Source organism: Mytilus galloprovincialis, chromosome 12 (assembly GCF_965363235.1).
Source record: "Mytilus galloprovincialis chromosome 12, xbMytGall1.hap1.1, whole genome shotgun sequence".
NCBI classification, from domain to species: Eukaryota; Metazoa; Mollusca; class Bivalvia; order Mytilida; family Mytilidae; genus Mytilus; species Mytilus galloprovincialis.
This window is the reverse complement of record NC_134849.1, coordinates 67,956,029-67,974,515: the sequence shown is the minus strand read 5'-3', so window position 1 is coordinate 67,974,515 and position 18,487 is coordinate 67,956,029. Positions and strand designations below refer to the sequence as shown.

At 33.4% G+C, this 18,487-nt stretch overlaps 1 protein-coding gene across 4 annotated transcripts in view; it reads left to right on the top strand.

The window, feature by feature from the left end:
- LOC143054632 (solute carrier organic anion transporter family member 4C1-like) overlaps nt 1-18,487 on the top strand; it is a 113,153-nt gene that overhangs the window by 56,549 nt on the left and 38,117 nt on the right. The window contains exon 1 of one of the 4 annotated variants that reach the window (XM_076227642.1): nt 11,136-11,282. The exons of the other annotated variants lie outside the window; for them this stretch is intronic. Coding sequence (XP_076083757.1) covers nt 11,274-11,282 — 9 coding nt within the window. The 5' untranslated portion in view covers nt 11,136-11,273. Of the gene's footprint in view, nt 1-11,135; nt 11,283-18,487 lie in introns of those variants that run through there. 4 annotated transcript variants of the gene reach the window in all.

The window sequence follows — 18,487 nt, the reverse complement described above, 5'->3', positions numbered from 1 at the left end:
AGGAAAACCATGTAAACAAACTTCATGGTCCGGAAGTATTTGTTTTTAATATATTAGATCTGAAATTCTCAATACAAATGGTCTATTCATTACGGAAATTTATTTTTTTTAAGGATTAATCTTGATGCAAAATGTTTTGTCGTACATTAAATTGTATCAAATTTGTAAGTATATATGAGCACTGCACTGCTATATGATATCGCAACATTAAATAGGATTGAAATATTCTGGTTAATCATACAATTTGATCGGTTTCCTCAGCAGGAGTATGAGCCTATACATATGTACCCTGTGTAAAAACATGAAAATCAGAATGGTATGTAATGTTGAAATCAGTGAACTCCGCAGTAAGATATTTATTAATCAGTGTACTTCATTATATATTTGCTACTTGTGCTTTGGAAATCAGTATAATCCAGTTTGATATAATTGTTATTTATGCTTTCGAAATCAGTGCATTCCAGCATAAAAGAATTGTTATATGTGCTTTAGAAATCAGTGCACGTGTACTCCAGAAAATAATTGTTGTTTCATGTGCTTTTAAAAATAGTGGTCTCCATGCAGTATATCATTGTTATGTATGCTTTTGAAATCAGTTTACTCCAATAAGAAATCAATTCAATTAAAAACCGATCTCTCATCGCTCCCGTTTTCTGATATGTCGCGTGGGAGATCTAACGAAACCCGTTTTGAGGTCACATGTGAGTGAACTAGAAGTCAAGAATTTATAACGATATGCAAATGAGTTGACGATCTATTTATAAGCCAATCAAAAAAGTTTATGAATTATTTTGACTGACAATTTCGTCGTAAATAAAATGAGTTACATCCCTTTACCTTACGATAAACTTTCAAGATCGTGGAAGACTCAATTTCATTGGCCAAAAAAGACACACCTACGAGGTCACTCACATGTGACCTCATAGCGGGTTTCGTTAATCTCCCACGCGACATATCAGAAAACCGGAGGCTTGAGAGATCGGTTTTTAATTAGATTGATAAGAAATATTTGTTACTTGTGCTTTTGAAATTAGTGTTCTCTCTGCAGTAAATAATTGTTATGTGTACTTTTGAAATCAGTGTACTCCAGTAAATAATTGTTATGTGTACTTTTGAAATCAGTGTTCTCCAGTAAATAATTGTTATTTGTGCTTTTGAAATTAGTGTTCTCCAGTAAATAATTGTTATTTGTGCTTTTGGAATCAATGTTCTCCAGTAAATAATCAGTATACTTCAGTAAAATATATTTGTTACTTGTGCTTTGGAAATCAGTACACTCCAGTTTGATACAATTGTTATTTATGCTTTTGAAATCAGTGCACTCCAGCATAAAATAATTGTTATATGTGTTTTTGAAATCAGTGTACTCCAGGTTATATATAATTGTGAGTTGTGCTTTTGAAATCAGTGTACTCCAGGTTATATATAATTGTGAGTTGTGCTTTTGAAATCAGTGTACTCCAGTTTACAACTATTATCTGTACTTTTGAAATCAGTGTACTCTATTAAATAATTGTTATTTGTGCTTTTGGAATCAGTGTACTCCAGTAAATAATTGTTATTTGTGCTTTTGGAATCAGTGTACTCCAGTAAATAATTGTTATTTGTACTTTTGGAATCAGTGTACTCCAGTAAATAATTGTTATTTGTGCTTTTAGAATCAGTGTACTCCAGTAAATAATTGTTATTTGTGCTTTTGGAATCAGTGTACTCCAGTAAAACATTTTATATGTGTTTTTGAAATCAGTGTACTCCAGGTTATATATAATTGTGAGTTGTGCTTTTGAAATCAGTGTACTCTATTAAATAATTGTTATTTGTGCTTTTGGAATCAGTGTACTCCAGTAAATAATTGTTATTTGTGCTTTTCGAATCAGTGTACTCCAGTTTACAATTGTTATCTGTACTTTTGAAATCAGTGTACTCCATTAAATAATTTTTATTTGTGCTTTTTGAATCAGTGTACTCCAGTAAATAATTGTTATTTGTACTTTTGGAATCAGTGTTCTCCAGTAAATAATTGTTATTTGTGCTTTTGGAATCAGTGTACTCCAGTAAATAATTGTTATTTGTGCTTTTAGAATCAGTGTACTCCAGTAAATAATTGTTATTTGTGCTTTTGGAATCAGTGTACTCCAGTAAAACATTTTATGTGTGTTTTTGAAATCAGTGTACACCATACTGTAGATAATTGCCAGGGCCGTAACTAAAGTTATAATTCAGGGGAGGCAGGGGTTAGGGGGCCGCCGATTGAGGCCCAAAGAGAGAGGGTTTTTTTTTCTCGCAGTAAAATGGCTAAAAATGACCCGTTTTCCTTCGATTTACTTACGTTAAGAAACATCAGTATTGCTTGAACCTGGAAGCCATTTTTATGCAAAAACAAACTGAGATTGCTGTTCGGAGTAAGCTAAGGCTCCGTCTTGAAGGCCGTACTTTGGCCTATAATTATTAACATTAAATACATTGTGACCGCGGATTTTGTTCTCAATATAGCTACAAATCACCCGTTTTCCTTCGATTTCCTTACTTTAAGAAACATCAGTATTGCTGGATCCTTAAAGCATTTTTTTATACAAACAATTATTTTCTGTATTTAAAGATATTTTTGTTAGAAATCAAACTGGTAAGTTAAAAAAACATATAAAGCAAGATCATAGAAAGCACGATATTTTTTTTGTCGAGGACCTGAAATTTTAATATTGTTGAAAGCTGAACAGACATGTATATAACTACAACCAGGGTATTTCTAAACTAGTTTATACTTAGTTTAGAAAGTCTCTGCTTCAACGATTTGGGAGTGTTTAACTACTAAGGCATTGACTATAATGTTCTCGTACGATCGGCCGGGAGACGTTAAAAAAATGACACAACAGCTGATTCAACCGGTAACGAATTTCCAATATCATAAACGATTCACAATACAAAGGGAACTTCCTCTGCTTAATGGAGCCCCTAAATAAATGTGAATAGTTAAGCTTTATTCAAAATTGTCGAAAGCAAAGTTTCATATGTGTTCTCGTATGAATACTGAATAACAGACGGACGGCCACACGAAAAATAAAATACTGAAACGGTCCACTTTCGGTAAAAAATCCGGGAAATGACAGATATATCACGTATCATGATAACACTGTTAAAACTGTAAACTTGTGTTGTTTATAATATAAATTCAACTTCTTCGTGTACATATTGTCAATATTTCATTTTATTTTCATTACTTCAAAAAAAAAATTGGTGTAGAAAATTCAGGGGAGGCAGGTGCCTCCCCTGCCTCATAGGTAGTTACGGCCCTGATTGCTATTTGAGATTTTGAAATTAGTGTATTCGAGTATATAATTGCTATTTGTCTTCAAAAGGAGATTTTGGCTCATATTAAATCTCATGATTTAAATTTGTTCAGTGATCAGCAAATACTTTTTGATTACTGAACACTTCTGTACAGATCATAAGATGTATAGCAAGTTAAGATATTAACAAAAATGTGTCCATGGTACACGGATGCCCCATCCGAACTAACATTTTCTATGTTCAATGGACCGTGAAAATGGGTGAAAATCTCTAATTTGGCCGATTAAGATTAGAAAGATCATATCATAAGGAACATGTTTACTAAGTTTCAAGTTGACTGGACTTAAACTTCATCAAAAACTACCTCCACCAAAAACTGTAACATGAAGCGGGACGAACAGACGAACGACCGAACAGACGGACGAACGGACCCACAGATCAGAAAGCATAATGCCCATAAATGGGACATAAACATATATAATTCATGTAAAATGCACTTAAGATATTACATGTAGAAAGCATTTGTAGACAAGTAGATTGCGTAAATGGAAATTATTTTTAACATGTCCACTTTTATATTCATTTGAACTTTATATAGTTTACGGTGTCAAGTATTTTTACAAACGTAATTTAATAAATAAATATTTGTGTTGAAACAAAGTACATAAACTATATGTTATAAATACATGAATGAAAGCCATTTAAGATTATGCATCAAATATTTGCCACTGGATGTTAAGCCATAAACAATCAGTCAATCAATATAGCAGAGAGTTGTGTTATTGCTTTTCTCATTCTTGGTGTCAAAGTCTAAACAACTATAAACAGACGGAAATTGAAAAATAAAAACCTTTATTTCGAGATGATTTCGTTACAAATATTATAAACTTTGCAATACGTCTTTTTTGTTGCTTTTTTAAAATTGTAGAAATACAAACATTTGTTCGAGATGATTTCGTTACAAATAATATAAACTTTACAATACGTCTTTTTTATTGCTTATTAAAATTGTAGAAATACAAACATTTGTTCGAGATGATTTCGTTACAAATAATATAAACTTTACAATACGTATCGATGGACTTTTGGAACTAAGATTTAAATGTTTGACTATAAAGAGAACAAGGCAGAACTATAAAATATTGAAATACGACTCCATTTTCCTTGTTCGTAGTCTAAACTATATCTTTTACGACTTTCAATGGCAATGACCTGAAACCTTAAGTTGCATTTATTAACCTTCACCTCAGACCAAAGAGTTAAATTTATTGACATTTCAATTATATTGACCTAAGGCCGTATGGGGATCTCATCATAGGATCACAGTTCGGGTCAAATTATGAAATGCAAAAAACAGTTGATATTTTTCTGACATATTATGACATAAATAGTCCAAGCTGAATACTTATAAAAATTTTAATGTGTTTATGACCAAAAAAGAATAATGCTATACTTTTTCATGTTTCTTTATAAAAGTTCATATACGAATCCCGGTTTTATTTATCATATATCACAATTGATTAAATAATTTGTTTATTCACTTATTTCTTATTTTTGTCACTTAGATTTCTCCCGTCCAGCAGTAAAACCCATAATGCAGTTTGGTTAAGTGGGATGTATAGATACGCAGCCACGTCTGCTTGGAATAGGAACATGTAACCAGTCTTGTTGTAGAGAAAGCTAATGTTAACGTGTTTTCATGTTTTAGACGTGACACTTGCAAACCTCTTTAAAGAGTGACAAAATGCTCGTATGCCGTCTGCTTTGAAATGATCAAATATACCATCTTTGTCCAATGGCAGACCAAACATTTTTGGAACAAAATTACGAAAATAACCCATGAAAAATTAAGTATCATTTTTTTTTCGGAAGCAACATAATTTGTTATTTCTTTCTAATCAGGAAATTACGGTGAGGAATGTAAACTCCTATACCTCTTCTCCATGATGACTTCAGAGGCGGATTTAGGGAAGGGGGTCAGGAGGCCCGGGCCCCCCTTTTCTGGAAAAGATTGGTTGCTTATATAGGGAATCACTGAAGCATGACCGGAGCGGGTCCCCTCTTAGGCAGTCAACAGCCCCCCCCCCCCCCCCCCCGCCCCCACGTATGGTCTGGATCCGCCACTGGACTTGACCTGAGTATATCAACGGTTCACTTCTCGTAAGTAAAATTGAGAATGGAAATGGGGAATGTGTCAAAGAGACAACAACCCGAACAAATAAAAAACAACAGCAGAAGGTCACCAACAGGTCTTCAATGTAGCGAGAAATTCCCGCACCCGGAGGCGTCCTTCAGCTGGCCGCTAAACAAATATATACTAGTCTAGTGATAATGAACGCCATACTAATTTCCAAATTGTACACAAGAAACTAAAATTAAAATAATACAAGACTAACAAAGGCCAGAGGCTCCTGACTTGGGACAGGCGCAAAAATGCGGGGGGGGGGGGGGGGTTAAACATGTTTGTGAGATCTCAACCCTCCCCCTATACCTCTAACCAATGTAGAAAAGTAAACGCATAACAATACGCACATTAAAATTCAGTTCAAGAGAAGTCCGAGTCTGATGTCAGAAGATGTAACCAAAGAAAATGACAATAATACATAAATAACAACAGACTACTAGCAGTTAACTGACATGCCAGCTCCAGACTTCAATTAAACTGACTAAAAGATTATGATTTCATCATATGAACATCAGGCACAATCCTTCCCGTTAGGGGTTTAGTATCATACCATCATAACATATATGAGAAGAACATAACCCGTGTCATGCCAACAACTGTTTTTAGAATAAATGTGTTTAGTTCCGATGCAAAGACCTTATCAGTGATTCAATATTAACGCCAAAATATGCAATCTTTAATGACTTGACAACAGTATCGTAATTATATCCCTTCTTAATAAGTCTATTCAAAGGTTTTGTAAGTTTCTGAGGTGAATACTGACACCTTTGTGCTTTATAAAGAATATTTCCATAAAAAATTGGATGTGAAATACCTGAACGTATTAGAAGTCTGCATGTTGAGCTATATTTACGAATGATGTCTTTATACCGATGATAAAATTTAGTAAATGTTTTGACTAGTTTGTGATATCGAAAACCCTGGTGTAATAATTTTTCAGTAATACATAAATTTCTCTCGTTAAAATCTAAAACATTATTACATACACGAGCGAATCGTACAAGTTGAGATATATAAACACCGTAAGATGGTGACAAGGGAACGTCACCATCTAAAAACGGATAATTAACGATAGGAAATGAAAAATCATCCCTTTTATCATAAATTTTAGTATGCAGCTTTCCATTAGTGATATAGATATCAAGATCGAGAAAAGGGCAGTGGTCATTGTTAGTATTAGCTTTATTTAAAGTAAGTTCAACAGGATAAATTTCATTAATATACATACTGAAGTCGTCATTATTGAGAGCCAAAATATCATCCAAATATCTAAAAGTATTATTAAATTTGTTTATCAGATGTTGTTTCGATGGATCTTTGCTTATTTTTGTCATAAATTGTAACTCATAACAATACAAAAACAGGTCCGCAATAAGTGGTGTTTATATATAAACAATCCCCACCCCTCTTGTTCAATGATAAAATTTTGATTAAAGTTAAAGACTTTAAATTTCTAGGGAATTTTTTTAACTATAGGGGAAATTTTACAAAAACTACTGTCTAAAAAAGGTATTAAAGTTTTATTTTATTGAGAAAATATATGTCAAATTTCAATTTTGTTCCTACTAATTTGTCATGTAAATTATTTGATACTCTTATAAGACCTATTTTGACATACAACTCTGAAATTTGGTTTATGGATAATTTTCAGTCAACTTTTAGGGCATCAAATACAGCTGCTTTAAATAATACTTTTTGTGACACTCTTGCATTAGCAGAAAAATATCCTTTTGAGAAGGTTCATTCTAAATTTTGTAAAGCAGTATTAGGATAAAAAAAAGACAACCACTAACAAAGGTGCTATAAGAATTAGGTAGATTTACTTGGGACTCTTATATTAAAACTCAAATACTCATGTATTTTTATGGAATAAACTGTAATGATATTAATCCTCTGGTTAAAGAATCTTTACAAACATAAATTTACATTCTGTAGGAAGTTATTCTTGGTACTTATTTGCAGATAATTTTTTAAAGATATGAAAATAAACCCAGAAAATTAATCTAATATTAATGTACCTTTTAAACAATCAAAAAACTTGTTAAAATGTAATATTAAAAAGTGTGTTTCAGAGGAATATGAAAAAACTACTTTAAATAAGCTTTCAAAATATTTCTCTTCCATTTGTCCCTAATGGGAAATTAAAAACTAATTGTCAGTCTCATAAATATTTAAATTGCAATAATTTTATACAAAGACAGTTACTCTCAAAATCGAGACTGAGTGATCATTCCCTATGCATTGAATTGGGAGGGTACAGAAACATTCCAAGAGCACAAAGATTATGTAAAAAATGTGGAGTCCGAGATGACACATTTCATTTCTTGTTGTATTGTGACATTAACATATCATTGCGTTCTAATTTCTTTGCTTATCTAAAAGAATTTGTACCATTATTTCAACATCTTGATGCATTTAATGAACAAAGAAACATTCTAAACCCAATCCCTGAACTTGTTTGTCATATTGGAGTCTTTATTAAGCAGTCTTTAGAACTAAGAGGATCAGACCCATGTCAGACAAGCTCATGATTGTGTTTTATACATTAATTAATAATTTGAACTCTTATAATATGTTCTATTATATTGTATTGTATTTCATTGTACTTAAAATGTATTAATGTTTGTTTGTATTGCTTGACCCTTATGGGTGTAATTTTGCAATAAAGATATATATATATAGATAGATATAGGATATGCTTCAATTAGGTTAGAAAAAAACTTATTTATTTTTTGTGAGTGAATCTGCACAAGAAATGATTGATTTGTTTAAAATGACAGCTTACCATCCGGCGGCAAATATTACATGAAATTCAAGAAATTTTCTAGATAATAACATGTTTTTCGTCAAATATAGGCACATTCATGCATCCTGATTTGCACTAAAATGGTACAATTAATTAGTACAACGGTACAAAATATATATGTTTTCAAAGCAAACATTGCAATTGCTACTGCAACTTTAGATTCCAAAATCATACCAGTCTTATTTCACGGTATAATATATCAACTTTTGATTACATATAAAGAGTGAAATGCACACTGCCTTGACTTGGTAATAATAACTGTTGGATTTTAATTAGGAATAACATTGCAATCTTCGGAAAGCGAGTTACATTTATATGAACATCGTTGTGTTTCAACTAACGAAACATTGAAACATTGAAACATTTTATTTCACTAAAGGTCTCACATGAGGCATGATAGTACAACAATATAACAAATAAGATATAATGCATGAACAAACATATTTACAAATGCATGAATAAATGGGAAGGTAAATATCATTGTAAATTGACATTACAATTTTACAAAACTTGGCTAAGCCAAGAAGAACAAATTTATCTTTGTTGTTCATTAAATTAGAGAAAGTTGTAGTATTTCTAACTTAACAAATATCTACTGGCAAAAAATTTCAGCCGTTCAGCATTAAAGAAAGTACAATCATATATGTAATGAAATTCATCTCCTAGCACATTACTGTTACATAAATCACATATTCTTTCTGATCTATCAATGCTATAAATTCTACCACATGCAATAGATAACATATGACTACTGCACCTATATTTACACAAATTAATTCTTACATCAAAAGGCAACTACCGTTAGTTAAATAATCTTCAAAACCAAACTCAGACTTTTACATTCTATAATTTACTTATTATTCCCCCACGAAAAACGACAGGGCCTTTAGGCTTTGACCATTAAACGTCTGTGCACCCATTCCAAATTTTGTTCTGCTCTTTTAACTTTGGTTTGCCTCAACCAAATATTTTACTACACAGACGAGTGAGTCTATGCAAATCCCTGAAGTCAATTAGAGTTATCTCCCTTTCGTCAATTTCATGTTTATCCTCGTGATCATTCTCTATGATTCGGGCATTTGACAAAACATAAACAAACATTTGGCAGTGGCGGATCCAGAAATTTTCATAAGTGGGGGCCCACTGACTGACCTAAGAGGGGCCCCGCTCCAGTCACGCTTCAGTGATTCCCTATATAAGCAACCAATTTTTTCCCCAAAAAGGGGGGACCCGGGCCCCCTGCCCCCCCTAAATCCGCCTCTGTTTGGGGGGCTTTGCTCATTGTCGTACGGTGACATATAGTTGTTGATTTCTGTGTCATTTTGGTCTCTTGTGGAGAGTTGTCTCATTGGCAATAATACCACATCTTTTCTATATTGTATTTTTTTTTTTTTTATATTTTAGTAATTATTTGAAGTTTATAGCAGAGAATAATGAATCAATTATAATAGTGCTCGCTCATTTACAATAATCAGTTACTTCAAATGCACATCTATACCATGAAATAACCGATACAAATATGTAATGATACTTGGAATTTCGAAGTGTTTTCTTTAATTGTACGTTTAAAAGTCCACTTACCAAAGTACATGTTTGTTTAATTTTTCATTATGGTTTTTATTTTATCTTTATTACCGTTAGTTCTGAACTCTGTGTATTCACATTAAAATTCAAAGCGCAGTGGCTGATCTAGGGTGGAGAGGGGTTGGACCTCCCTTTTTTGGATGATCAATGCATTTCAATGGGGACATGTACTAGTAGTTGGAACCCACCTTTATCCTGGGTTGAGTACCCCTCTTAACAATGGTTGGATCCGCCCCATCAATTATGATGCATGTGGAAAGGAAATGGGCTTCATTGTACATCGTAATTTCACAAAATTTAATTTGAAATTACAATGGCAAAAGATTGCAACACACTATATCTTACTCGAATAACGCAGGCCCTTCCCATAAACGACTCTCCAACTCGCTCGGTTCGAATGTGCCCATCGTAGAGCAGCAAAATATAACGACTTATGAAATATTTTAAATTTGCATTGAAACTTAAAATACAAATAGGTATCTTACTGTGTGACTCTCAGGCGGGAAGATATTGTATAACTACTACCATGCAATGTTAAATAAGCCAGGAGGAAACATTTCGGAGGTCAAATGTGTGTAAAACACAAACTTCAATTATGTTTTTGTCCTTTTTTGGGGGTACTTGGTGTTTATTTCAAATTTTGTATACTAGTATGTCTTGAATTTATTTGCTGCTTGTCTGTTTCGTTTTGGAGGTCAAATGTATGAAAGGCATACTAAAAATGTGTTCTGTAATTTTTGTGGTATTTGGTGTCCATGACACATTTTGTATAACTAGTCTGTCTTAATTGAATTTATTTACTGCTTGTCTCGAGTCAGACCAATTAAGACCTTGACATTTTGAATGATTTAATAAATAAATACCTGTCTATTGTTCAAGACGATATGGTATGTTGATCTCTATGACTTTTGTGTCTTTGTTATTGTTGGTTTTAGTTGGGTTTTTTTTTTCCAGCTATTAATAATAAGAAGTCTCACAAGTACACATAAACCCCTTACCATTTTGTTTGTGTACAAAGCAGGAAACAGCTCATTATAGAAATAAAGATATAAATGACATCTGGTCTTAAATCTAAATATTCTTAATTTAGTGATTATATTGTTTTTTTTCTGCAATTACATCCCTTTGGTGACACTATCGATCGCCTTTTGAGAAGTCGTGATTGTAATCACTGCACCAACATAATATATAGCTCTGCCATCACGCCTTAAGCCAGACATATAAGTTAACCACGTGTTAAAAATAAACCGGATTGTTTGTGTTATCTTTCATGGCGTTCTGATTGAAATTTAAGCACACAGGTGTGTTTTGTGAAATTTGTGAAAAAGGAGATCATTTAAATATTATCGACGTAATTAATCAACGATATGAATCGGTAACCATACTCGGGGAAAAAATCAAAACAGCAAAATGAACACGGTAAGTGATTTAATCTATATGTAGGGCATATATGCTTCGTAACATATATTTATTAATAATGGTAAAAACACGTGTCACCGTGTAAACAAACAATATTGATAGATCTAAACTAACACGTGTACAAATAAATTTAACCGGCTTTTGTCAGTGGTTTTCTGCAATGGAATTTAATAACGAGAAAAGTAACAATAATGATATAATATTCTTGGCTCGTATATTTTGTAATTAGTAAAAATAGGGAGGCATAGAGTCATGATCATGATCATTTGTGATAGTGTTTGTAGCTAAAACAACACATGCAGACTTGGCATATAAACAAATATTCTCACACAAATAGCAATTTTAATATAAATTGCCTTTGAAGATCGTTGAACTATTGAATCCGTATAATCTGACAGTGGGTAAATTCACTAATGTTTCAATGCAATTAATGCTCTTTTATATTTTATTATAATTAAAACATTTGGCACAGTTGTGTCTCGTTTTGCTTACAGATAAATTAAATCAGTTTGTCATTTTAAATACGCAATTTGAAGTATACACTCAAACATCATATTGACATGATCGAAAACATATAAATTGTCGATATACTGTCCCCACATCATAGTTATATATACATAGTAGAATTAATATTGTTTTAAAATTTAATGTTTTTTTTGTTAGAATACTAGTAATTAATTCATTACTCAGATATCTACTGACTAGGCAATCAGTTACTGTATATAGGTAAACAATCATTTGAAATCAGAGGCGGATTTAAGGGGGGGGAGCTTTTTGGGAAAAAAATGGTTGCCGTTATATAGGGAATAACTGAAGCGTGACTGGAGCGGACCCCCTCTTAGGTCAGTCAGCGGGCCCCCATTTATGAAAATTTCTCTGGATCCGCCACTGGAAATGTGTTACCCTAACACAATACGCATTTGAACGACGCAAATATCTCACTTACTTTAAATTAAATAATTTAAATCTTATCAAAGTCTGTCTTAATCGTGTTTGTTATTGATTTGAGAACTCATAAATCACACAAACGTTTATTGGAACACTCACAACCGTAACTCCATTAAAAGTAATAGATTAGGCCATAATAAATAATAGGTTTGTTTGCCCAAACGCTACCTACCCAGAAAAAAGCTGCCTACTCAAATTCTTTTATTGTCCTGATTTGAAGAAGTTTTTTTTTAATCAAATAGGCATGAAGACTAATAAACATCTGATACTTCAATTTCTTTTTTTGAAAAAAAAAAATGCCTACCTACCTACCCACTGTCTCAACCTTTGGGTAGGGTTTGGGCAAACCAAAATATTTTTAAGTGTGGCCTTACGTACGTATACATGGTAAAGGTGTACTGAAAAAAATGACATTTTTTTTAAACACGATCCACATGCCATGCATACAGAGTGAAAGGAATATCATTATATCAATATAAAACTAAGGCTGCATTTCTTTCTAACCAAAATTTTGTAAACGTTGTATGGCGTTTGTTGTTGTTTTCTAAACGTTACAAAAGTAGAAAGAAATACACCCTGTTTCAACTTTCAATAATGCATGCTCATGCATGTTGTTGGTAAACAGACTTTTTACAAACGTAGAAAAGAATACATCAATTACACATGTAATCAGGGTGAAGTTAAAAACAAATGAAGCGTTTGTACTAACAAACGATGAACGACAAACTGTAGACGTATCTTTAGCGAGTGCATAGTTTACAAAATTTATGTAAACTTTGCAAAGAATGTTAGAAACAAATGATCAAAACATGTTCGCGCTTAGCCGTTTGCATCGTTTGTGTTAGAAAGAAATGCACCATAAGTCAAAGTCTGTTTCTGACACGCACGTGTATGTGGAGGTGGGCCCAAATATGAGCATATATACTAAAGACATGAAAGAGGACGAACATTTGCTATTATGATAGTAAGGGACTGAATGATTTTGTACTGACTTCATTTGATCTTTTTCCAGACCAGGATGTCCTACTGCCATCCCAAACTTCCAGAACATCAAATGGTCGTCCCCTGACCAAAATATCTAAACCGTGGCGGATTTATTATCCCCTCATGGCAGAGAAATAAATATGCCTACTGTAATGGGAAAACTAAAAAAAAACACACCAAGAATTTATGTTTCAACTTCGCCGTTATATGACATGTATGAAGGGCAATCTTAAGCCTATATTTTGCAAAATCATGGACCTCCACTGTTGTAGGACTTGTCTTTCAGTCTATATCGTATGCATTTTAGATGGCCTCGTCTATTAAAAACTAAGAATCATTAATAACTCTTTTATTCAGTCTGGATTTTCATGGCAACTGACATATTTAATGACAATGACATTTTTTTCCCCATTCAAATGTACTAGAAAATATATATATTCACAAAGAATTAACGCATGAATGTACTAGATACATGTACATATTGAAAATTCAAATTTTCAAAATATAAAGGAAATATAACGCTGGTTAATAAAGTGTAACAGTATCTCTAAAAGGTAGGAATACATTTAAACGAAATGTGAAGATCATTTTTTTTTGCATTGTTATGATTTTGCGTAATTACAGCGTTACAATATGCAGTTATAGTATACATTATTTTCAAACGTATTTTCATTTATCATATATAAATGTTTACCCTGAATGAAATACTTTTGTGATAAGGACATGCAAACAAATGAACATGTTAAGTAAATTAAATACAAGATAACAAAGAATGTATATCCCAATTTTAAATTACTTTTCTAATCGACATATAAACCGGATTATTTTATAATATGAAATTGTATGGACAGGTTTAAAATAAAGTTTGTCTGGATTTGAGTGGGCTTTCAATTCTTTTCTATTCATTATTTGTTTGGTTCATCATTCGTTTTTCACAATAAAATATTACCCTAATATTTACCGTTTTTTTTTCAGTCCGTTTTTTTTTCTATTCTTGAATGTGTTTGCCCAATATTCTCCATATTTTACCATGCCCATTATTTTTAGTCTCTAAACCCCACCCACACTCTCAAACGTACAAGTTATCAAACATGGAGTACATGTTTCTATATAATCATTGTAACAGTCCACTTTTACATGTACTAAACATCTCGTTGGAGTATTGCGGCATACTAGACGTAATACTAAGATTCGAGTCTGTACCTCTCCCTCCCTCTTGGGATTTCTTCCTGGTTGAATTTTATGTTTTATTTTTTCAGTTCTGTTGTGGGTTTTAAGGGATGAAATTTTCGAAGAATTCGAATAATTGAAATGTAAAACGTATAAAATGAGGCTACGGTTTTTCGTCTGATTTAAATTCAAATTAAAGATACCCGGTATCTAGCCCTTAAATAATAATAATGATTATGATAAAATTAATAATCCCGGAAAATGATGTAAAACAAATCGCACGCAGTTTGAAGTGTTATAAGAAGGATTTAACCCATTAATACTTATTAATCGCTCTAAGGGCATTGCCTTTCGCTCACGAAATTTGCGTCCATCATTTGATAACGGCAACAGAAGTAGCGAGTTTTGGGAAACGATTTAATTAATGTGTGATGAACTTGGGTAAATGCGAATGACTTGAACCCTTTCTATCCATTCGATTAAATTTTTCGATATCACATGACATGTATAGACAGAGCTGGGCCATGTTCAATATCGTAGCAGCTACGTAGATTTTGACTATTGAACGTGTAGCTATAGACTAATTGCTACATAGATATTGATAGCAGCTACGTATCCGCTACGTATCCGCTACGTAGCTGCTACGATATTGAACTCAACCCTGTGTTCAATATCGTAGCGACTACATAATGCTAAGTAGTGCTACATAGATTTTTGTCTACTGAACGAGTTGGTGGCCTAGCTGCTATCAATATCTCGGTAGCTGCTAGGCTAGCTACACGTTCAATAGTCATAAATCTACGTAGCACTACGTAGCCGCCACGATATTAAACCGCCGAAACCCAGATGCCAGACTAAATCGATATCACATGACCTGAACCGATCTTAAATTATGCCAAAGGTATGTATTTCAAGCTGAACCACTTAAAATAAAACCGCATACTCGTACGTTCGTTGTTTAAACGGCATGGTCGAAGGTTGAAACAGTTATGATAAGATGATATTGTTTGAACGGCTAGGTCGAAGGGTTAAACAGTTCTGATTAAACTGATGCTTTCTAATCCTATTTCCTCATTCCTATATTTAGATGTCACGGTTTTGCTATCTTTGTCCACCTATCAAACACGGATGTATACTGATTAAAGTAGTACAACTGACTTTAAACAATGACATACATGTACCAACATACTACAGTGAAACCTGTTTAAACCGAACCTCTTTGGGACACTTAGGTCACACTAGATTTTGTTCGGTTTAGGCCGATGTTTGGTTTTATCAGGTTCACAATGCATACAATTTGATATGACGATGCTTAAGCATATATTTTTATGTATGGTTTATACAGGTTTTTGGTTTATGCATGATTCGGTTTAACCAGGTTTCACTTTATATGTAATTTGGTTCAACAAAACTTAGATAGGATTTGACGGAATTCGAATATACACGTATACAATTGAGAATGGAAATCGGGAATATGTAAAAGAGACAACAATCCGACCAAAGAGCAGATAACAACAGAAGACCACCAAAGAGTCTTCCAACACAGCGAAAAAATCCCTCTCCCAGAAGTGGGCCTCAGCTGCATCCCAAATAAAGATATATACTAGTGAAAATGGATGTCATACTAAACTACAAAACAAAACAAAATATGAAATAAAATTGAAAAAAAACATACAAGACTAACAAAGGCCGGAGGCTCCTAACTTAGGACAGGCGCAACAATGCGGTACGGTTGAACATGTTTTTTAAACTTATATTTATGTTTGACGGAATCGGAATATCAGTGGTACGGTTCCAAAAATTGCATCATTGATATTATATCAGTGTTGGAGGGGGTATATATTATAAGTTATATGGTTCGCTACTGACCCCATACGGATCCATAGAGGGTTAGTAAAATCCATAGGGGGTGAGGCCGGAGGCCGAGTCCCCTATGAATTTTATTCACCCTCTATGGATCCGTAGGGGGTCAGTAGTTAACCGTATAACGAATTTATCGGACGCTGGTCTTTTTCTGCGGCGTTTTGTTGAAAAATAAGCAATGAAACACAACAACATTAATAGATGACGTCGCCATTAACGCGTCATGAACCCCATATGAAACTTACTAACCCCATACTGTCTCATAGGGGGTCACCACGTGACGGCATTTAACCAATCACAACGTGATAATTCATCTGTGGTCCGATAAATATATATATATATATATATAGTTAACAAACTTTGAGATCCACAGTATATAAAGTAGGCAGTAAGGAAGGTATTGAAAAGATAATTTGATGCCACTGCTGGTGGACGTTTCGTCCCCGAGGGTTTCACCATCCCAGTAGTCAGCACTGCGGTGTTGACATGAATACCAATTACATGGTCATTTTTATAAATTTCCTGTTACAACTTAAGTTTTTCTTATCCCAGCTGGAATATATTACCTTAGCCGTATTTGGCACAACGTTTTGGATATTTTTGGGTCCTCAATGCTTTTCAACTTAGTATGTTTGGCTTTATAACTATTTTGATCTGAGCGTCACTGATGGTATCTTTCGTCCCTCTTTTATAATCCTGCCAGGTACCTTTGATAACTTTTCACATTTGTATCAATCATGTTTGGCCTGTTCAGAGGGAAATATCCGTCGAAATATGTAAATTTTTCAACAAATGTTTGGGAAACAAATAGAACGTTTTAACATGTACATTGCAATTTCTGACATGTAATACGAATGAGAACCCCCCCCCCCCCCCGAATTTTTGTTGGAAAGGAGGAATTACTGTCGCTTGATTATTTATACTTACTTTTATTTGTAACATGTAAATTAAAATGAGTTTTTTTTTCTCGATTTTTCTTGGGGGAGGAGGATTAATTTCATTGCATATGTATTGTGCGTTGACTATTTATATTAACTTTTATTTTTTAAGTAAAAATCAATTTTATCTTAGCATTGATATGATAGCTTTTGCATATGTGTAATGAGCGGAAGTACACAAGCCATAATTTCCTACCCGGTCTGATAACCCATATCAGGGGCGTCTCGTGCAAAAACCCATAACTGTTGCTTTCGTGTTTCGGTGTAATAACATGGAGTAATAATGATCAAAAAACTCTTCCAAATTTTCAATGTTTCAAAATGCCTCTATAGGAAATGTTACCATACATATATATGGATGTAGTGATGCTGTTGTTGGACAATTATAGTATATTTGATTCATAATTTAACTTCTTTATAAAGTTTTTGACTGTTTTAGTTATTGCATTTGTTTATTTGCCTTATTTAGTCCTGGTATCTATGATGAGTTTATTTACATAAAACTATTGTAGGAAGTATATGATAAAGCGATTAATACATGCCAGGCCTTTTCCATATCAGCCTGGGTATCATCCCTCGACCCATATCAGCACCTCGACTCCGTCTCGGGCTGATATGGGGGTCTCGGGATGATACCCAGGCTGATATGGAAAAGGCCATGTATTAATCTCTATTAAAACTCTTACTGCATTATGTAGGTATATATATTATTACCTCAGTATATTACAGTGAAGGATTTAGTATGACGTCCATTATCACTGAACTAGTATACATATTTGTTTAGGGGCTAGCTGAAGGACGCCTCCGGGTGTGGGAGTTTCTCGCTGCATTGACGACCCGTTGTTGGCCTTCGGCTGTTGTCTGCTCTATCGTCGGGTTGTTGTCTTTGACATATTGCCCATTTTCATTCTGAATTTTAAGAATATTAAATGTTTATGTCCTACACCATAATAATGTTAAGCTGCACATCAACCGGTAACACGCTGTAGTTTTAACGGACGACACAACATACTGAGAGTAATCTTTATGAGAACATGATACACTTTAAGTACTTATATAACGGTCGGTAAAACTTACATAAACCTAGCGAGATTATTCATCATCAGAACATAATACTCTTTTATGTAATGTTTAAAAGTCATAAATCAAAAGTCAAGGTCACATATCATTTGACTTCGCTGATCTCTTGTTGACTTTTATTTCACACTTCCCTTTGATAAAGGCCTTTGATTCGATCTAAGGTCATCAAAGTTGTAAACTTGTACACACCACTACTTATGGAGATGAAGTGCGATGTTCGCT